The sequence below is a fragment of the Scyliorhinus canicula genome, chromosome 13, assembly GCF_902713615.1.
Source record: "Scyliorhinus canicula chromosome 13, sScyCan1.1, whole genome shotgun sequence".
NCBI lineage: Eukaryota > Metazoa > Chordata > Chondrichthyes > Carcharhiniformes > Scyliorhinidae > Scyliorhinus > Scyliorhinus canicula.
Genome location: NC_052158.1, coordinates 103,058,952 through 103,081,603, shown reverse-complemented (window position 1 = coordinate 103,081,603; position 22,652 = coordinate 103,058,952). Strand labels below are relative to the sequence as shown.

Here is a 22,652-nt window from a genome sequence, read left to right as displayed (position 1 = left end):
CCATGTAGTGAGGTATTTCTGCCCCAAACATCGGGGCACCTGATGTACTCACTTGTAAAGCCAAACAAGAATTACCAAAAGAGACTAGGTTTATTTTGTATCCTTAAAGTATTTCTGTAAATTATACTTCCTGTAAAATGGAATATCACGTACATTCAGAAAAATATGCCCAACGTAATGTGACATGCCCAAAGAGGGGTCAGTGGGGTTAAATGAGTCGAGTTCTTCCGAACGTATGAAACTTTAACAAAACAGTTTTATTTGCCACATGCATGCGGGAGAGCTAAAACCCAGCCGTCTTAACTATAGCTCGGTCCAAGAAAGCTCTGTCCCACAAAGCCCCCACGCAATTCTTATACTGTTTAGGCTTGATACAGAGCGATTCAAAATGATTCGACATGATATGAGTGATTCAAATAGTGCAATGCAAACGATTATCATTATTGACAACGTGATGGAATTAGAGTTATTCCTGATGAGATGATGCGGATACATTGTTTTATGTACATTGCTCCTAATCGTTTCGGAGGTACAGTTTGCCCACCTGCTGGGTAATACAAAGGACCGTGTCTAAACAATCGGTCCGTGATGGGTGGTAATCGTCTCCATGTCCCTGATATTTGCATGTATATAGCTATACCATGTCTTTTCTGGACAGGCTGGAGCCAGGCTGATCATTGTCCTATTAGTTATGTGTTTCTTGTGGCCTGCTGGCTTGTACTATGCTAATGTGGTTAGCTTCTTGGAGACTGTCGATTTAACTCTTTCCAGGCAGGTTTTTCCTTACTGCCCTAAGTTTATCTCTGAGGCTCCATTTTCCCTACTACAGTCTAGAAAATTCGACTGTGATCTGAATGGCTTGATCTAAATTTGGCTGTATTTTTGCAAATGAATCCATCATTCATCTTGTTCTTTCAAACTTTTCTTTTCAGAATGAATGTTTTTCTGCATTTACAGGAATATAAGATGAGCTGGGACGCCTGACCATTGATTAAGAGCCTGCAGTCATAAACAGAACTGCTGAAAATAAATAGCAGCCAATTTGTGATCAGTTGATAGGAGGCCCAATCTGAATGGCAGAGGTAGTCAGCGCCATTTCCCTCTGTGTGGTGTTCCATCTGGAGCCTCCTGAACATCTGGAGCCTTTTGGAAACCAACTAACTGACCCTGCTTGAGGGAGATCATTTCTGGCCTTGAGTTTGGGAGTCTGATGCTGCACCACTTCATTCACCAAGTTCAGAAACTCATGAACAAGTATCTATATACACATATTTAGAATTACAGAAAGTATTGAATCCCTGCAGTGCAGAAAGAGGCCATTCAGCCCATCGAGACTGCACCGACCCTAGGCAAGAGTACCCTATCTTGGCCCACACCTCCACCCTATCCCCAGAACCCCATCTTACCTTTTTTGGGATACTAAGGGGCAAGTTAGCATGGGCAATCTACCCAACCTAAACATTTTTGTTCTATGGGAGGAAACCCACGCAAAGACAGGGAGAAAGTGCAAACTCCACACAGAGTCACTTGAGGCAGGAATTGAACCGGGGTCCCTGGAGCTGTGAGACAGCAGTGCTAACTACTGTGCCGCCCTGTATTGACTTGTTTGCAGTTGAATGGAATTTGAAACAAAAATAAATTACCTGTAATTGGTTAAGAGCAGTTATTGTGCCCTTCTGATGCTGGGCCCAGATTTGTATCCATTGGATTTACATTCCAAAGTCAACCAACAGCAATAAAAAGAACTTACACATTCTGAACAGCCGCATAGAATATGTAGTTTCTTGTCGGTCAATAACTTTCCTTTGGGGATAAGGGCCTGGAAGAAAACCTGATCGAAACCTTCAACAATTGAGACTGTCAGATGATTTCTTATTCATTGTCTGTGTCCTATGGGGAAGTACAATATACTGATCTGTATTTGATGTCATCTACAGGGCTGAGACTGAAAGAGGCCTTTCTCGAAAACATATTATTGAAGGTACGTATCACAGTGTGTGATCGAATATCATTCACCAGCTTTGCATATTCACCTTTGAAAATTTGCCTCTGTTTTTGTGAAGCTGTTTATTCCCCATTAATTTACCATCAGGAATTCTATTTAGCTGTCAGGCTGGAATTATATATTTTAGTAAAGAGTGGGTATAAATAATGTAACAGGATCGTTAAGAGATAATGATCAGTTGTGGTTTTGTGATGGTCTTGTATCTGTATCATGGTTCCTCCCACTCATGGGCTGCTGGATGAAATATGGCCGTGACAACTCTTTTATGTCGTGTGGGTTGGTGTATTCAGATTTTGTGCAAAATACCTATAAAGAAAAAATATGAATATAGAAGCAAAGAAGTTTAACTTATTCATTTCTCCGGCCAACCCGGCTGTTTTCAGCAGAATAAGTCAGTCTATAGCGTTTGCAATTTAGCTGGCCAGAATCATATTTATCATGGGCTCAATCAACAATGCCACTTCATTTCCCATCTCTCTCTAAAATGAAGCATCCTTGCACTGTGAGGTATTCAACTGTGTTCAGGGATCTAGCTACAAACTGTAGGAACAACCCTGTCAGGGTTAGATGACAGTCAATTCAGACACTCAGTGCTGAAACATAGCTGTCAAACTGACATACGTACTATTTAGGAGTAACTCCAGATCTTAATAAATGAATGAAAAGATTTACTTTCCTGTGCCTTTCATGAAAAAACCAGTGGGAAAACTCGGAGTAAAATAAACAACTGTATTCAACCCCCAGATGGAGCTTTATGTTGTACATTTAAACTTGAAACATGCTTTATGGTATTTTTTTTGGAACTTATTTCCTCTGCTATTTCTTCAAATTAGGGGCTGGATTTTCAAATGTTAGCTGGGTAAAGAACAGACATGGATGCAATTTCAAAACCATGGGCGCGATTCTCTGAAATGGAGACAAAGTCCCGACGCCGGAGTGAAAACCGGAGTGTTTCACTCCGGCGTCGGAGCTCGCTCTCAGCCCCCTATTCTCCCGCCCCCGGGGTGCTAGGAGCGGCGTCGCGTATTTTACGCGTGCTGGGCCTTGGCGCCGCGTAAAAAGCGGCGCTGCGTAAATGACGCGGCCGGTGTCGCGTAAATGAAGTGACCCACGCATGCGGAGGCCCCCCCGGTGCAGGCCCCCCCCCCCCCCCACAGCCCCCCCCCCCCCCCCCCCCCCCCAGCGTTCCCGCCAGCAGTGACCAGGTGTGGACGGCGCCGGTGGGAACCTGTCGTGTTGGGGCGGCCGCTCGGCCCATCCGGCCGGAGAATTGGCGCTCGCCTTTTGCAAACAGCGAGCGGCGATTCGCCGAGCGGCCAGCTGTGATTCTCGCCGCGCTGGTTTGGGGGGGGTGGGAGAATCGCATGCGGGTGCCGGGGTGGCGTGGTGGGACTCGCGCGGCATCCTGACGATTCTCCAACCCGGCGTGTGGGGGGGGGGGGGGGGGGGGGAGATTTCCGCCCCATATTCCAGAAGGACTTTATTGGATCCCACTGCCCCCAAAACACCATGCAGTTTTCATAGGAATAGGAAGCAGGGAGTCAGGAGCCTGCACACCTCCAATTAACTGGCTTATTGGTTGAACACACTGAAGAACCCATTGACAGAACTCAGGGGAGCAATTTAAAATGATCAATTGAGAGGCAAGGGGAACAAGCAGTGTGTTACGGACATCTGATCAGTTCTCAACAGCAGCGAAGGGACTGGACCAGATGCCATAACTTTTTTAAGTTTTAATGCGGTGCAGAAAGAATAATTATTTACAGCAATGATAATGTAAGAAGTAGGGTTAGTTATTTTATAAACAAACTTTATTAAAAGAAAACAATATTTAAACTTTTACTTCAGCTCTAACACCAACAGATTACAGTTTCTTAACCTTAACACCCTAGTTCCCTTTAACAACACTTTACATGAACATGCAGTTCTCTTTCCGCTTACACAAACAGGCAAAGGGAATACTTGCATTTAATCAAGCAATTTTTCTTCTGTTGGGGACAGTTGTTTAGAACCCTTTTCCAAAGCCTGTCTCGGTGGCAACTTTCATGACCTCGATGGTCGATTCCCAGAGTTTTCTGCCTGTAACTGTTAAAAACAGGGCTAAAGAGCTGGCTTTTAAAGCAGACCAAGGCAGGCCAACAGCACGGTTCAATTCCTGTACCAGCCTCCCCGAACAGGTGCCGGATTGTGGTGACTAGGGGCTTTTCACAGTAACTTCATTTGAAGCCTACTTGTGACAATAAGCAATTTTCATTTCATTTTCATTTTTCAACAGCTTTTTTTTCTCTCTCTCCCTCTAGGATCCACCCACCCGCTCAAACAAAGGTTCTCCAACACCACCAATTACCCCCACCTCACAAAAGATGGAATTGCTCCAACTCAAGAATCCTCTCCCTTAACTATGCCCCCCCCCACCACCTCTATTTAACGCTCAACTCACTTTTGACATCAAACCTAAGTACCATTGTCTGATTGATGCTGTACTCAGTTATAACTGATAATTGGCCACCAAACTCACAGTAATTGGCCAATTAGGCACTTTGCATCTAAAAAATCTTGTTGCACTGCTGAAGCTGTGGTGGTGCAAGGTTCAAACCCAGAAATGTTCCAGATGTCTGGTTCTTGACCCTGGATTGAAAATCCAGCTCCTCAACGTACACTGTGTCACCCAATATTATTTCTTGTGTTTGTTGAACAGAATTTGTGCGATCATCTTAAACGTGTCAGACACCTAATTATACAGGAATTCAAAAAGTACTTTTGAGGTATTATTTCAGTGAGTGTTGCTGATGACAGTGTATTGCTGGTTTGTTATTTAATGTGATTTGGTTGATTTAATGTGGAACATGTTGAGCATTGACAGTGGCAGATTCCCATCAGTGGACTGAACAGTTAATCTCAGTGCCTGGCTTCACTTTTGGTTGAATGCTCCTTCTGACTGCTAGAACTGAGCATGTTTACTATTCCTAGGTTTAAAGGCCTCTCTGCAGAGAATGCAGCTCGAGTACGTCGATGTTGTATTTGCAAATCGTCCAGACACCAATACCCCAATGGAAGGTCAGTGACACATGTTTTGATAATCAAGTGCAGTTGGCTGGAGCTGCTGCCCCATCTGATGTCTCTGCATTGTGCTTACACACATCACTGTCCCACAGTCAAGGCCAGTTTCAAATCAGGCTTCATTTGCTTTGTATTGTGGTGCACCATCGTTAACAGGAGTACTGCAACTTACACCAATAGCACTTATAAAAGTGTCTTTCCTCACAGTAAAACTTGTGGCTTCTTGTTACTAATAATAATAATCTTTATTGTCACAAATAGGCTTACATTAACACTGCAATGAAGTTACTGTGAAAAGCCCCTAGTCGCCACATTCCGGCGCCTGGTACTGCTGCTGGCTTGAGATAAAGACCTGATTCATAGATACATTGATACATAGAAGATAGGAGCAGGAGGAGGCCTTTTGGCCCTTTGAGCCTGCTCCGCCATTCATCCAACTCAATAATCCTGCTTTCTCCCCATAGCCTTTGATCCCATTCTCCCCAACTGCTATATCCAGCCGCCTCTTGAATATATTCAAAGTTTTCGCATTAACTGCTGCCTGTGGTAATGAATTCCAAAGGCTCACTTTGTGAGAAGAAATGTCTCCGTATCTCTGTCCGAAATGGTTTACCCTGAATCCACAGACTGTGACCCCTGGTTCTGGACCCACCCATCATTGGTAACATCTTCCCTGCATCTACCCTGTCTAGTCCTGTTAGAATTTTATAAGTCTCTATGAGATCCCCCTCATTCTTCTGAACTCCAGCGAGAACAGTCCCAACCTAGTCAATCTCTCCTCATATGACAGTCCCGCCATCCCTGGAATCAGTCGCTGCACTCCCTCGAGAGCAAGAACATCCTTCCTCAGAGAAGGAGACCAAAACTGCACACAATACTCCAAGTGTGGCCTCACCAAGGCCCTGTACAATTGCAGCAACACATCCCTGCTTCTATAGAACAAAGAACAAAGAAAGGTACAGCACAGGAACAGGCCTTCATCCCTCCGTGCCGACCATGCTGCCCGACTAAACTACAATCTTTTACACTTCCTGGGTCCGTATCCCTCTATTCCCATCCTATTCATGTATTTATCAAGATGCCCCTTAAATGTCACTATCGTCCTTCTTCCACCACCTCCTCCGGCAGTGAGTTCCAGGCACCCACTACCCTCTGTGTAAAAAAACTTGCCTCGTACATCGACTCTAACCCTTGCCCCTTGCACCTTAAACCTATAAACCTATACTCAAAACCTCTTGCAATGAAGGCCAACATACCATTAGCCTCCTTTACCGCCTGTTGCACCTGCATGCTTACCTTCAGCGAATGTTGCACAAGGACACCCAGGTCCCACTGCACACTCCCCTCTCCCAATTTACAACCATTCAGGTAGTAATCTGCCTTGCTGTTTTTGCTTCCAAAATAAATGACCTCACACTTATCCAAATGATACTGCATCTGCCATTGGTTTGCCCACTCACCCAACCTATCCAGATCTTGCTGTAGGATCCCTGCATCCTCGTCAAAATTCACCCTCCCACCTAATTTGGTATCATCTTCAGAATGATAAAGTTGAAACCTCCAAATAGGAACAGCTTGGTAAAAATCAAGCTGTCCCAGTCTATTTAAAAAAAACACCACTAAACCTCTGACATTAATTAATCATATGTGCCGAAATTAATCGATTCTCGTTTTATCTCATTTGTTACTTGTCAGGCTGTACAATAAAACTTTAAATGTGCTTTTTCTGGAAGGATACAGCAATGATATTACATTCCTCTGGTAGTTCACAAGTAGAGAATATCAGTGGTGTTCGACTGTTCTCCGAGATCTGGCTATGAACTGTGAGACGGTGCTGCCAGTACTAGTCAGGGCTAGACATGTGACTTCACCATAAATATGGAGGTACAATTGGAATCCCAGCAACCAGGTGGCTGCTTGAAGCTACACAGCATAATGAGCCAAGAACTGTATTTTCTACACAATCTGTCAGGCACAAGGGGCGAAATTCTCCGACCCCACGCAGGGTCGGAGAATCGGACGGCAGCGGCGTTAATCCCGCTCCCGCAGGCTTTTTAATTCTCTGACCGGCCAAAAACCGGCGCTGTGCAAATCCCGCCGGCAGCCACTGAAAACAGCTGGCGCCGGCGGGATTTCATTATATATTTTTTTCCACAAATCTCCGGCCCGGATGGGCCGAAGTCCCGCCGACGTGGCCACGGGCCCCTCTGTACGCCGCTGCCCCCAAACCCCCCCCCCCCGATGCCGCAACCACCCCCGATGCCGCAACCCCCCCCCGATGCCGCAACCCCCCCCGATGCCGCAACTCCCCCCCGATGCCGCAACCCCCCCCGTACGCCGCTGCCCCCTACCCCAACCACCCCCCTCACCACCCCTACCTCCCTCCAAAGCCCCTACCCCCCTTCCCACCACCCCTACCCCCCTCCCCACCACCCCTACCCCCCCTCCCCACCACCCCTACCCCCCTCCCCAACCCCCCTCCCCACCACCCCTACCCCCCTCCAACGCCGCCCCCCCATCTCTCGCAACGCCGCAACCCTCCACCCTCAACGCCGCAACCCCCCCTCATCGCTGCAACACCCCCCTCTCAACGCCGGTACCCACACCCCGTCCCCCTCCCTCTGAAGGCCGGTACCCACACCCCCCGTCCCTCTGAAGGCCGGTACCCACACCCCCCCCCTCTCCTCCTCCCTCCTTCCTTCCTCCTCCCCCCTTCCTTCCTCCTCCCCCTTCCTTCCTCCCCCCCCTCCTTCCTCCTCCCCCCTCCTTCCTCCTCCCCCCTTCCTTCCTCCTCCCCCCCTTCCTCCGTTAGTGGGTGGGGGGTGCGGCGTTTGAGGGGGGTAGGGGTGGTGAAGGGGGTTGGGGTGGTGAGGGGAGGGGGTTGGGGTAGGGGCAGCTGCGTGCAGAGGGGGGGCGACGGTGCGATGGCCCCGGGCATCCGTCGCCCCCCTCCTCTGCACGCCGCTGCCCCTACCCCAACCCCCCCCTCACCACCCCTACCCCTTCACCACCCCTACCCCCTTCACCACCCCTACCCCCCTCCAACGCCGCCCCCCCCTCTCAACTCAACGCCGCAAACCCACCCCCCCTCTCCTCAACTCAACGCCGCAAACCCCCCAACGCCGGGTCTGTCTCTCTCTCTCTCTCCTCCCCCCCCCCCCCCCCCCCCCACCAAATGCCGGTCTGTCTCTCTCCTCCTCCTCCCTCCCCCCCCCCCCCCAAAATGCCGGTCTGTCTCTCTCCTCCCCCCCCCCAAATGCCGGTCTGTCTCTCTCCTCCTCCTCCCTCCCCCCCCCCCACCCCCCCCAAATGCCGGGTCTGTCTCTCTCCTCCTCCTCCCTCCCCCCCCACCCCCCCAAATGCCGGGTCTGTCTCTCTCCTCCTCCTCCCCCCCCCCCCCCCCCCAAATGCCGGTCTGTCTCTCTCTCTCCCCCCCCCCCCCAAATGCCGGTCTCTCTCTCTCTCCCCCCCCCCCCCAAATGCCGGTCTGTCTCTCTCCTCCTCCTCCCTCCCCCCCCCCCAAAATGCCGGTCTGTCTCTCTCCTCCTCCCTCCCCTCCCCCCCCCCAAAATGCCGGTCTGTCTCTCTCCTCCTCCTCCCCAACCCCAAAATGCTGGTCTGTCTCTCTCCTCCTCCTCCCTCCCCCCCCCCCCCAAAATGCCGGTCTGTCTCTCTCCTCCTCCTCCCTCCCCCCCCCCCCCAAAATGCCGGTCCTGTCTCTCTCCTCCTCCTCCCCCCCCCCCCCCCCAAAATGCCGGTCTGTCTCTCTCCTCCTCCCCCCTCCCCCCCCCCCCCCCCCCAAAATGCCGGTCTGTCTCTCTCCTCCCCCCCCCCCCCCCCCCCCCCCAAACGCCGGGTCTCACCACTTCCGCAGCTGGTGAAACTGACGCGTATCGCGTCAGTCAGCTGCTGGCCCCTCCGGGAACGGAGAATAGCGGCCTAAAAGAAGGCCCCGACGCCGGAGTCATCTACACCGATTTTTCTCGCCGGAAATCAGCGTTACGACGGTCTGCAGAGAATTTCGCCCAAGAGGTGAGGGAATGGATATCATGAATGAATTAGTCAGAAAATGATTCCGCTGCTTCAGAATTATCAAAGCATTCTATTTTGGACTGATCCTGTAGAATTCTCTGCATCACCACCTTTATCCAGATTCTATAAACCTTCTGTGATTCCTTTCACTGACAATGAGCTGGATTCTCCGATCACTGGCGCCGAAATCGCGTTTGGCGATGGGGCGGAGAATCCCTGATGACGGCCAAATCGGGGGCGGCGCCGCTTTAGCGTTGCTACGCTCCCTGAAAAGCGGCATACTCTAGGAGTACACCTTATCCACGGCACTAGGGCATTGCCTCAGGCCCACCCCGCGATGCTCTGTCCCCGACAGGCCGGGTTCCCGACAGCGTGGGACACGTGTGGTCTCACCCATCGAGAACTCAACATGGCGGCTGCGGACTCAGTCCAACGCCGCCACAGTCGGGAGAGGGCCGATCCGCGGGCAGCGGGGGCTTCATTCGGGGCTAGGGGCACTGCGGGGGGATGGTTCGGGACCCGCGAGTGGCCGAAGGGGGGTACTATTTTTGCGGTCCGCGAGCTGCGTCTGCCCGATGTGGCTGCTGCAGACGGCCGCCGTGCGCACGCGCGGCAATGGACCTGCCAATGCTCTGGGCTGTATCGGCAGCTAGGAGCTGGGAGCTCTACGCTGCCTCCCTGCTAGCCACAAACTCCCCACCCCTGGAGCAGGGAATTGGAGGTCTTTTTTGCCCCAATTACCCTGCCATAAAACACCACCGTTTTCACGACGCCGTGGGGGCTTGGTCTCCCAAACGGAGATTCCAGCCCCATGTCCTCACGCATACTGATAGAGGAAGGCTATTAAATCTTTGTAAAACGACCGAGCAGAACAGTGGTTCGCTGATGACTTAACGGTTATATGAGAAAGTAGCGCCAAAAGGGGAAAAAAATACAATGGAATGTGAAAACTTAGCGGGAACACAGACGTCAACCAGTTAACAATTCCATACTCTGAGGAAGCAGACCTTTTTGAGGAAGCAGACCTTTTGAGGCTATGCCACTAGTATTCTTCAGAGGCATATTGGTTTGGTATAGGACACAGGCCAAAAAGAGAGATCATGTGATTGGTAGCTCAAAGGAAGACAAGGAACTGAGGACCTATCAATTCAAAATGTTAGGAACAACCAATGGCAGCAAAATTGGCAAGAGTGAGAGTGAAAAATGAAGAGAGACACATGCATACATTACTTTGAAGTTGAGAACATCCAGCGGATTTTGCAACTGGCTCATAGTCAAGCAATAGAATCAGAAATTATTCATAGAAAGAGGTCCTAACTGTTACTAGCTGATGAGATCTCCCAAACTCATCATTTGGAAGCTTAGCATTTAGAAAAGCCCAAAGGTTGAACTTCTGTGGTAGAGATATAAGGTCCTCTTGGTGTATTTCCATGGTTCTACCTCCGAGATCAATTGACAGGAAATTCTGAGGGCTGCATCTTCTGCCTGGCTCTGTGTCATGAAGACAATCTGGGAGTGTATCTGGAGATGTTTCTGGGAAGCTCATTAGATACATGGGCCCAATGAGACCGATGCCTCCTGGGGTGGTCATTGGAAAATATTTTATTTTATCTGTTCAGGGGATGTGGACATCGCTGGCTGTGCCAGCATTTATTGCCCATCCCTAATTGCCCTTGAACTGAGTTGTTTGCTAGGTTATTTCAGAGGGCAGTTAAGAGTCAACCACGTTGCTATGGGTCTGGAGTCACTCATACATAGGCCAGACGGGGTAAGAGTGGCAGATTTCCTTCCCTAAAGGATGTTAGTGAATCAGATTAGCGTTTCATGGTCATCATTGGACTTTTGATCCCAGATTTCTTTTCCTCAATTCAAATTTCACCATCTGCCGTGATGGGATTTGAACCCGGGTCCCCAGAGCATTACTTTGGGTCTCTGGATAAGTAGCCCAGTGACAATACCACCATGTCACTGCTTGCCCAAAAGGAATGATTGCTGGTTGATTTATGATGTACGAACATGGGGTTTGCCCAAAGATTCTTGCAGAACTTTCATTCTTTTAACTGATGGTGCTATGGTTACCTCATTTTGAGTGTTATGGTGTCACTCTGAGATACTTTAACTTCACTGCACAAGCGGGATTACTACTCCACCGGCACCCATCCCGGTTATAGGAATGACCCATGTTTTGGGACGTGAGAAAGGGAAGGAGAAAGAGCCAAGTGGAGGTTCCATCACATTGAGCGTACTTTCAAAAAATTCTGACACAAAATATTTCAAAACTTAAAATGTGGTGCAACAGGAGAGCTGCTGAGACACTCCAATCAGGGCTGGATAAAAGAAAAGGGCAACACTAAAGCTAATCTGGCAATTTTGTATTTGGAAAAAAATTGCTTTATATTTATTGACGTCACACACAAAACTTTTCTTTTTTTTTAAAAGGTATTTTATTCCAAACATACACATCAACAGAATAAACAGTCCATCAAAGCATAGACAACAGCTTGTACAGTTTTTTCTCCTTTTTAAATCTCCACACAACATGCTACGTCACTTTTTCTTATTAAGTAGTTGTCTGGTTGAACAGTTTCCTGTGTGGAGTTTGAAGTGTTGTATAGCAACATTAAAAATTAAGAAATTAGATGTGGTATATTATCACTGTGACACACATTGATATTATTCAGGGATTGTATAGCACCTTCTGTTTTTAATCATATTGCAGCAGATCAGTTTGCTGACAGATTATCATCCAACATTTCTTGGCAAGACTATTAAAAGCCCATTACTATATCCACAATGTACATTTATGATTTCAATGATTGTTTATATGCCGTAGGTCAGGCTTAGTGTGACTGTTCAGTAAGAAACCTGTTCCCTGGTTCCTAATGGAAGTGTCATTTAGCAGGCAGAAATTGTCAGATATGATGATAACACATCTGATGATAATCCCCAGCATGGCTGTGTGACAGATGATTCTCAAGAGCTACAGGGCCTAAGAGATACTTGTGAACTTGCAAACTTAAAACATAATTATTTATCACATATGTTGGGACGACCATTGTGAAATCGCAGCGGCAGTGTAACATCACAAAGTGGTTAGTCTATTGCTTTTGATGTTTACCTGATCATTACTTGGCATCCTTTCCTCAAAGCCTTTGAATCATGGTGATGTTTTACACTAATGGCCTTAATGCTCAATTTTGGTTTGTTAATTTGACACTTTATTGAAGGGCCATGAATGTTGATATGTAGACAGTCATTGGACTGAATAAAACGCTCCAAAATGGGTGTGTTCTGCGTCTGCACTGACATATCAGGCACAATGACGTTGGGTCACATTCCCAATGTCGTTGTGACAGTTCTGGATAATAAGGCTGGCAGGTGGGGCTGGAATCGGGATCCTACCCACGTTATTCAAAGACTGTTAAATGAGATATTTAAGCTTATTAATCAGTAAAATTATGGAAATAAATGCCGTGTGAGCAATATAACACTTCTGGAGTGTGTTTCACATCAGGTGGGCTTCCCATATTTGAAGCAGTGTGTTAGGGCAGGTTTAAAGGATTCAGCTGAGCCCTGAGTTTCAGCTTAGCAGTTTAGAGTTCTGTGACTACTGGAAGTACTTGATGGAAGAAGCAGAGTTTGCATTTCTAAGTGGCCTTATTCAGAGTCCTTATTCCTCCATCATCTTAGCCTTCAAACTAGAATAGGAGTCTGTTGGAGACACAGCCTCTAGTAAGGAGGATACGGAACAGGAGCAGCATGAGAGGAAGGAGGACACATCTGGAGGACAAGGATACACTGGTGATGCCTGAGGGTGGCAGAGCTGTGCCTTACCCAGGGGGTGATGAAGGCATCATGGATCCCCAGTGGAGGATTTGAAGAAATTATGCAGCCCCTTGAGTATATAGGCAGCGACTGAGCTATCTTTGGATGTCCGTGACACAATGCAAGAGAAGACCTGACTCTCAAGAGCCACAGTCACATCCCTTTGTGACATTCTGGCAGGAGAGGTTTCATCCAACTGGTTTTAGGATCACCAAATGCCTGCATCTGTCAAGGTGACTGTCGCGCTCAACATCTTCGTGACAGGGTCCCTTCTGGCAGCATGGGGAGACCTCAGTGGAATAATGCAGCCTGCTGTGTACCTCTGTGTCAAAATCTTCACTGATACTATGTTCAGAAGGGCAGGAAATGACATCACTTTCACAATGGACAGCCAGAGTCAACTGGAAGGAGCCAGAGGGTTTGCAGCGATTGCAGATTTCCCCAAGGTCCAGGGATCCCAATGGCGGCACACATGTCATCATCAAGACAATCCTCAACCTTTATTAACGGGAATGACCTGTTCATTCTTCTGAGAATGAGGGTGATGATGAGATGAGGGGACACAGCAATATCCAGGTGGAAGGCCCTGGCCATGATCACATGGGTGGCTATGACATCAGGGATGTCTTGATAAGTTTGAGTTTATGATGTCCCAGCCTTAGAGCTGAGAGCACGGCATGTGGAATGTGGGACTCAAGTCACCATCCTGCCAACACGCCTACCCTGTCCAGTTATTGACACTCTGCAACCTTCCCTGCCTCAAACTATGAAAGCTAGTATATATCTCCAGAAAGAAGTTCAACGGCCAAAAGATATTAAAATAAACTCTGCATGAGGGACAATGAGCTCAAGGTTTATTTGCATACTTAACATTGCAACTAACTTGCGACTCAACATTAACAAGCAAAGGCAGCATGGCGGCGCAGTGGTTAGCATTGCTGCCTCACGGCACCAAGGTCCCAGGTTCGATCCTGGCTCTGGTTCACTGTCTGTGTGGAGTTTGCACATTCTCCCCATGTTTGCATGCATTTTGCCCTCACGACCAAAAGATGTGCAGGTTAGGTGGATTGGCAGCGCTAAATTGCCCCTTAATTGGAAAAAAAATAATTGGTTACTCTTGAAAAAAATATTTTTTAAAGCATTAATAAGTACAATGAATACACACCCATATGTCCCATTTGGTGGTAATTGAGGAGTTTTTTTCTTTGAGTGATTTGGTGCAGTGCTCCCTCATTTACAGCTGCACTGGAGAGTGGCCTTTTCCCTGGATGACTTCTGCTGGCATCCTCCATGTGACAGAGGCTTTGAGTGGTTCAACACTTTAGAGGACTCCAGCTGAGTGGTAGGAGGAGCTCTATTGCACAGGCAATGGACGAGGACTGGGTTAAAGGCGGATGGATGGATGTGGCAGACGCTGCCCCATCAGAAGTGTCCTGAGTGGTGCTTCCAAATGGTGGCAGCTACTCTACATCCTCCACCACTCTGTCTGTCTGGTTCTTGTTGCCTTTCTGTGAGGGCCCAGGAGCTGGCTCAGTGCCCATGATCCCAGACCCCGGTCAGCCTGGCTCTGGGCCCCTGAGCTCAGAGCCAGGGAGACGGTATGCAGTTTGGAGCACTTGCACACTAATGTGTCTGCAATATGTTTAGTTTGCCCTCCAAGACAGTCGCCAGTCTGTGGAAGAAGCTTGGTGCTCTAAAGAGTGGGTGATCTCGCGCATGTGGACTGGATGGACACCTCCAAAGTCCGGGCCAGAGCATGCAATTCCACTAGTATATCTGCCAAATCTCCATGACCTAGTGCTGGATATCCAGCATCAGCCACATCAGGGATGACTCTAGAGGTTCAAGATCTGACTCGGAATCAATCTCTGGATCACCTCGGACACTCCTTTGACTGCCCACGGTCTGCTCCACCATACTCTCCGGCAGTTCATGGGAAATGTGAGATACATAGTCTCAGCAGATTGTGCCTGCCCTTGTCCTGATTTGCTAATCCCTGCCGGTGAGCCAGTATTTGCACTGATACTTGGGCCAGAGAGGGGATATGATGGAGCTTCCTCCAAAGAATCTTCATCATCCTCATAGTGGAATAACAGCCTTCCAATGACTTTCAAGTCAGTGTAAGAAGTTTCGCCTGCGCCAGGGGGACAGAGAGAGGGTTTTATAGTCTTCAAAGGCCTTTCCACTGCTGTGCAAGGTCACAACGCTCAGCAAATTTACAGTCACGTGCACCGTGAGATGTGGCGCACTGTAAACACTGTACACACTCGCAGCAATTCCCAAAGCTTTTGGCTGTGGAGCTTCTCTGGGTTCTAGGCTCAGGTTGAGATTTGTCTTTCATTCAATTCTGTCAAACATCAACCAACCACCCACTTTCACTATCCCCCTTTCTCCCGATTTACAATCTCTCCAGATCTGTGCTTTCCTCCAATCTCGCCTCTGCCAATCAATTGGAGGCCTTGAACACTCAGAACCTCATCCTCGAATGGTGCCAGTATCACCAGGTCTAGGATCACCCCCCATTTCAAACGCTGTCAAGGGCATTATGGGCACCTTTCTGCTGAAAATTGATGTAACATTGCAGTCACTAACAGTTGATCTTATCCCGCTTACACAGGATCAGCATTATGCTTGGCATCCCGCTGGAGGGCAAACAATGTGTCCTCATCATATCGAGGGGCTGCTTTAACCCTTCTCCCCCCTCCCGTCTCCCTCACTCGCTTGCCTTGGACATCTCTGGAGGGAAACATATAAAACTAGACAAACCCTCTGTGCCAGGATGAGGAAAACTTGCTAACTTGCCACCTATGATCAGTAGCATGTCAGGGAAAGTTTCAACAGGAGCACAATTTGTCTTAAAAGCCTGCAAATATCTCCCAGGCAAATGCTGTTGGAACATATTTGCTGGGTCACCTGACACTGCCCTTTGTCAGGTGGCCCTTAAAATGACTGCCTGTGACTTTGTCTGGATCACAACCATTGACCTCTGATACCTGACATCCCGCCCTCCTGCTATGATTGGGAGGAATCCTCACTTCCTTTGGCCTTCAAGCTGCCTCTGCTCCCAATTGGCCTATTTGTCCTTTTACTCAGCGTATTCGGACACTTCCTGACGTGGCTCCTGCTCACCGTGTTAAAGTCTATCATTCAGCCCATTATGTGGAAATTACGTAAATTTGTAAAAGAAAGCACGGTAGCATGGTGGTTAGCACAATGCTTCACAGCTCCAGGGTCCCAGGTTCGATTCCCGGCTGGGTCACTGTCTGTGCGGAGTCTGCACGTCCTCCCCGTGTGTGCGTGGGTTTCCTCCGGGTGCTCCGGTTTCCTCCCACAGTCCAAAAGAAGTGCGGGTTAGGTGGATTGGCCAGGCTAAATTGCCCTTAGTGTCCTAAAAAATAAGGTTAATGTGGGTTGTTGGTTTACGGGTATAGGGTGGATACGTTGGCTTGAGTGGGGTGATCATTGTTCGGCACAACATCGAGGGCCGAAGGGCCTGTTCTGTGCTGTACTGTTCTAATTCTAAAAAAAAATACTTGCCCAAAGTTCCCATGCAAAATTTTAAGACTAAAAAATGGATAATTTTCTAACTTCAAACTTCCGTCTAATATCTTTGTATTCCTCTACTACATATTGAAAACTTGGATGCATAATACACAAGATTTTGCAACCTTTATTCACTAGATCATGTGGAGCATATGCCCAGAGTTCTGACGTATGTTTGAGTGAGAATCACTAGTTGTAAAATTCCATTGCTTTGGTAACAGAAAATTGTCTGGATTCTTCGTTCCTGAGACTGTGTTGAAGCCGGGGCAGGATTTCTTGGACTTCCACGACAGCAAAACTGTCGAAACTGACAGATTCCACGTGCGCCGCCAAGTGGAACACAACGATTCCAATGGAAAATGGTGCCGAATTTGCCAGATTCGCGATTGACACTCAGGAGGTTGACAAGCTGCAGCCGCATGTCCACACTTCACTCCTCACGCACACCATCCCAGCCAACAAGATGACACTGGTTGAGCTGGACCGCACTCACCCTGCTGATGGGTCAGCTGGGGCCAGAGGGCACCAAGATGGGGAGTGCCTTGGGGGAAAACCCATATGACCTGTGGCCCTAAGTTCACAGTGGGCAGTCAGCTGCCTACGCAACTGCATGGCTACCTTGCAGATTCCGTGCCTATCCACTCCACCTCACAGCCCACCTCCTGGCTACCACCCCGTTACTCCCCCCGGCCCTGGCAGAAGCCTCCTGGCCACCGGCATGACTGTCAGCAAACTTGGCAGAGTTGGTTACTTTCCGTACCCCTTCTCTCCCGCTCAGCAACCACGGTGCCTGTTTCACAATTTTTAAAAGCACAAGTGAACCTCGCCATCGGGAATTCACCCCAGTGGAGGCAGAGAATCGCAAAGGCACCGGTGAATACAGGGTGAGGCTCGCTAATGATATGTCAAGGGTGTTTCCTGTCCGTGCATTCTGGAAAGCATTGATGCCACAGTCAATGGCGACGGAGAATTGCAATTTGGAGTGAAACTGGTGCCCGTCACGATTTTGGCGTCAGAAACGATTCTTCGCCCAATTGCGATTCCCAATTCCGGCATCGGCCAAGGGAGAATGTTTTTTTTTCTGCCATTTTAATGAAACATTAGTAAAATCACGGCAGTGTGGAATATTCTGAGATGTTGATTGTGAGAAATGCAATTTCATAACATTTCATTAACAAATAATGACACCACTGCAGTGTAATCTTTTCATACTTCTAAAAGCAGTTAAGTAACTGCATACATTATACATGAATGTAGCTGTTTAATGTCCATTTGTAGAAGGAATTGCTTACCTGCACAGACACCATTTTTGCAAGCACAGTGACAATAACATGGATTAGTTCACGTTCATTTCCACTGAATTAGATGGATTTCAAGACAATCAATAGTTTCACGGTCACCATTACTGATATTAGCTTTTGATCCAGACATTATTGAATTAATTGAATTAAATTTCCCAGCTGCAGTGGTGGGATTTGACTTCAAGTCTCCAGATTATTAGGCCAGGTTTCTGGATTAGTAGTGGAGTAACATAACCACTGTTGCTCGTTGTGTTCTCTCTTTAATTGGCTCTGTTTATGGTGGTTAATATGGTCGCCTTCCTTAATTCTAGTTACGTTTGCTCAAGAGTCGCCAGGTATCTTTGATACCGCCACAAGGTTCAAAACTGAATACTGATCAAAGACTCGATACACCAGTTAGTAAGTTTGAAATCAATGCTCATTTATTTACACACACAGTCAAATTTACTCATGCACAAAACTCTACTAACTAAACTATCACGACTACTAAAGCCTATACTTAGCTTTGGGTGCCCACTCAGTCAGAGGAACAACGGCCGTTGTCCGGTTCTGAGGCTGCTGGGGTTGAGCTGGTACGGAATAGTAGCTAGGAGCGTCTGTCTCGTAGCGTGCGTTGATTTTGGACTTACTTGTTCTGCTGCAGCTGCTAGACAGGTCTCTCCTTGCTGATAGCCAAGGCCAAGAGAGCGATTCTCTCTTGGGGGCTTCTGCTTATACCCAAAGGGGGCTTCGCGCGCTTTTGGGCGGGCCATGAACTTGGCCCCAATTAATTGGACCGCATCTTGATCATCCTTATCGATCTCGACCAATAAAGGGGTGGGTGCCCTGATTGCTGGGCGTGTCCTAGGTGGCTGTTGGTCTGCTTTGTTCTAGTCTTCTCTGGCGCCGGGATGTCTGCTTTAGTATCATTTACCTAAATGTTACTCTTTTGTCCCCGGAGATGGCTCATTAGTATGGTAATGGCTTTGCAGTATCGGTCTTGTCTGGAGACAAGATTGGAGCTACAGCTCCAATCAATAGACAAACCTTGCACCTGCTTGCTTTCTCAGCATTGTCCATTTTCCCTGCATTCTTTGCAAAGTGTCCATTTTGTAATCGGAATGTGGCCATCCCAGATGGCTACACCACCATGCTATGTGCCCTTGTGACCGCTGACATTAACTATGGAGCTTTGGATAAGTTAGTCGATCAAATTGGCAGTGAGCTGAGTACAGCCTGTTTTGGGAAAATTGAGAAGCAGCAACAGCAACAGAAGATCTTTCCCGAGTACTGCTGAAAAAAGAGACATACTGTTGAAGATTTTTGTCTTCCGCTCATCAGGACAGGCATAAGAATGCCAAATTTCAAAGAGAGCAACAATTTATATTGCATGAGAAAAGGGGTGCTGATTGGCTGGTAAGTCAATTCTGATTGGTTGAGGTGTTGTTATGAAGAATGCACCAGTGAATTATTGTTCTCCTTGCTTATGCCAATACATGTTCCTCTTGCCTGCAGAGGACTAGTCCCTGCATATGAATAGATGTAGGGCGGGATTCTCCGCAAATGCGGAGAGTCATAAAGGCTGCCGTGAAACTGGCCGTGTTTCACGGCAGCCTCCGCGCCCCCTCCCGGGAACCGATTCTCCCCCCCCGGTCGGGGCTAGCAGCGCGGCCCCGTGAAGCACGGCATTGCAGGCTTAGCGACCGTCGTTAAGCCCGCGCGCCAAGCGTCACGGCGGCTGACGCGCACGATGACGTCAGCCGCGCATGCGCGGGTTGGACGGCTCCAACCCGCGCGTGCGCGGATGACGTCATCATGCATATGCGTCAAACCCGCGCATGCGAGGGCCGTCATGCCCCTCAGCCGCCCCGCGGACTGATCCTGCGGGGCGGCGGAGGAACAAAGAGTGCGCGGGTATCGGACCCGCTGCCCGCAATCGGTGCCCACCGATCGCACGCCCATGCCACCCTTGGCACAGCCATGGTGCGGCCGTGCCAATCGGTGCCATGGTTGTCCGGGACGGCACTTGGCGGCTGTTTTCACGAACAGTGAGAGTCGGTGTGTTTGCGTTCGTGAAAACGGCCGTAAAGGCCTGGGAACTCGGCCCATCGGCCAGGGGAGAACCGCTGTTCGCCGTAATAAACGGCGAGCAGCGATTCGTGTCGTGGGGCGGCCGTGGGGGGGGGGGGGGGGGAGAATAGCGGGAGGTCGGGAAAAATGTCGGGAAGGCCCTCCCGCTATTCTCCGACCCGTCGTGGGCAGCGGAGAATCGCGCCCGTAGTTTCAAGCTAATGTAAATGATCCACATTGTGAGCCCAGCTGATGAATTACTGTACATGCATTCATGGTGGAATTGTTCACCAACAAACGGCTAAGATTTAAATTGATTCCTTAGTAAGTCCTGTAATGTGTCCTTGATTATGTATTATTTTGTGTTTTCAGATATGTATGACATATAAATGTCCAGCAATTAACTTTCTTTAAAAGTTCTTAAATATGGGAGGAAGGAATTCAGTTTTGATTTAACATAAGTTAAATCAGTTACATTATAGACATAGACATAGACATAGAACAGTACAGCACAGAACAGGCCCTTCGGCCCTCGATGTTGTGCCGAGCAATGATCACCCTACTTAAACCCACGTAACCCGTATACCCGTAACCCAACAATCCCCCCATTAACCTTACACTACGGGCAATTTAGCATGGCCAATCCACCTAACCCGCACATCTTTGGACTGTGGGAGGAAACCGGAGCACCCGGAGGAAACCCACGCACACACGGGGAGGACGTGCAGACTCCACACAGGCAGTGACCCAGCCGGGAATCGAACCTGGGACCCTGGAGCTGTGAAGCATTGATATATTAAGTAAGTTACATTAACGTTAATCATTCAGTCATTCTCCCACTAAATTGTTGGCAGCATGGACAACAATCGCTTACTAGCAAAATTCTGGAGTACTACGGAGGCAATTGTCACAAGGGTCCTGAACAAAGGAAGTAAGAAGCTGCAGAGTGTGTAATTACTGTGAACCACAACACAAGCAAAAAAAATCAGCAGAATGTCAGTTTGAGAAACAAGAGCATAGGGGCTATTTTTACCCAAGTTCCTGGCAGAAATGGAACAGTGGTGTAATTAAAATAGTCTCTGAAAATGTACCATCCCACTGTTCAAGTTGTGCAATATCTGAGGTGACTGACTGCCCCTGTTAGAAATTACTATTGGCGATAATAGAAACCATGGCATTCCTCTTTAAAGGCGTTAACCCCTTCAAATAACGGTTAGAGTAAATCACAGAATAATGCGGTGTGGAAGAGGTAGGCCCGAGTCTGCACCGACACATTGAAAAACACCTGGGGCGGGAAAGTCTATGCTTCTATCTCAGTTATCCTCAAGAAGTTGTTTTTAAATGACACAAAAAAGTTAAGGGTGGGAGCAGATAATCAGTAATTAGCAACTGCATGCCTGGTGACCTGCTAGATTGAAGACACCATCAACAAATTTTAAAAAAATATAATTTTAGAGTACCCAATTAATTTTTTCAAATTAAGGGGCAATTTAGCGTGGCCAATGCACCTAGCCTGAACATAGAACATACTTTGGTTTGTGGGGCCAAAACCCACGCAAACACGGGGAGAATGTGCAAACTCCACACGGACAGTGACCCAGAGCCGGGATCGAACCTGGGACTTCGGCGTCGTGAGGCAGCAGGGCTAACCCAATGCGCCACTGTGCTGCCCTACCATCAACAAAATTAATGAAGTATAAAACTAGCAACTTCCACAAATAGCAGAGACTAACAAACTAGAAAGCTGCAGAGTGCACAGGAAAGTGTTTATTTATTTATGGAACTGCAGTTGGTCTGTCGCTTCCTCAGGCACTAAATTAAACTTTAATATTCATCCATGAACAAACCCTGGGGGATTAGGTCTAAAAGTGCAAACTGTTCTTTTTAAGTTCCCAAAACAATATCAAATTTCACTCAAATATAAGCAATTGTTTGTACATCAGATGGACTGCCCTTGCTCACCACCATTTTCTCTTGAGCAATTTGTATTTGGCAACATACGTTGGGCGCGATTCTCCGCTCCCCACGCTGGGTGGGAGAATCGCGGGAAGGCCCCCTGACTAATTTCACGATCCCCTGGTGCCCCCCGCGATTCTCTCTCTCTTCTCCCCCCCCCCCCCCCACCCCCCCCCCCCCCGGTTCGGAAGGATCTCCGAGCCGGATGAGCCTCGCGGCCTACCGTTCACGACCGTTTCACGATGGTGGCAACCACACCTGGTCACTGCCGTCGTGAAATCGCCGTGAGATGCCCGTTTTGGGGCTTGTAGGGGGCCTAGTGGAGAATGAGCACCACGACTGTGCTCGGGAGGGGACAGGCCCGCGATCGGTGCCCACCGATCTACGGGCCAGCGTCTCAATTGGACGCACTATTTCCCCTCCGCCGTCCCGCAAGATCAAGCTGCCACGTCTTGCGGGGCGGCTGAGGGGAAGACAGCCACCGCGCATGCGCGGGTTCGAGCTGTCAGCTGTCGTGACGCCAGCCGCGCATGCGCGGGTTGGAGCCGGCCAACCTGCGCATGTGCGGCTGACGTCACGTAAGCGCCGCCATCGCATCACTCTCGGTGCGCCGCCCAGCGGCCAAGAGTTACGGAGCGCCGCTCCTAGCCCCCCGGGTGGGGGTGAATACGGTGAGAGGAGCGGCCTCCGAGGCCGTCGTGAAACTCGGCCGAGTTCACGACGGCCTTCATGATTTTTCCTTGTAGCGGGAAGTTCCGCCTGTTATCTTTGCCAGCAATGCTCACATCCCAAGAAAGAGTAATAATAATAAGCTTTATTATTGTCACAAGTGGCCTTCCATTAACACTGCAATGAAGTTACTGTGAAAATCCCCTCGTCGC

General features: G+C 48.7%; 1 protein-coding gene across 1 annotated transcript in view; it reads left to right on the top strand.

The window, feature by feature from the left end:
* kcnab1a (potassium voltage-gated channel, shaker-related subfamily, beta member 1 a) overlaps positions 1–22,652 on the top strand; it is a 319,323-nt gene that overhangs the window by 238,410 nt on the left and 58,261 nt on the right. The window contains exons 7-8 of the mRNA XM_038815181.1: positions 1,938–1,981; positions 4,976–5,062. Of these exons, the coding sequence (XP_038671109.1) occupies positions 1,938–1,981; positions 4,976–5,062 (131 nt within the window). The remainder of the gene's footprint in view (positions 1–1,937; positions 1,982–4,975; positions 5,063–22,652) is intronic.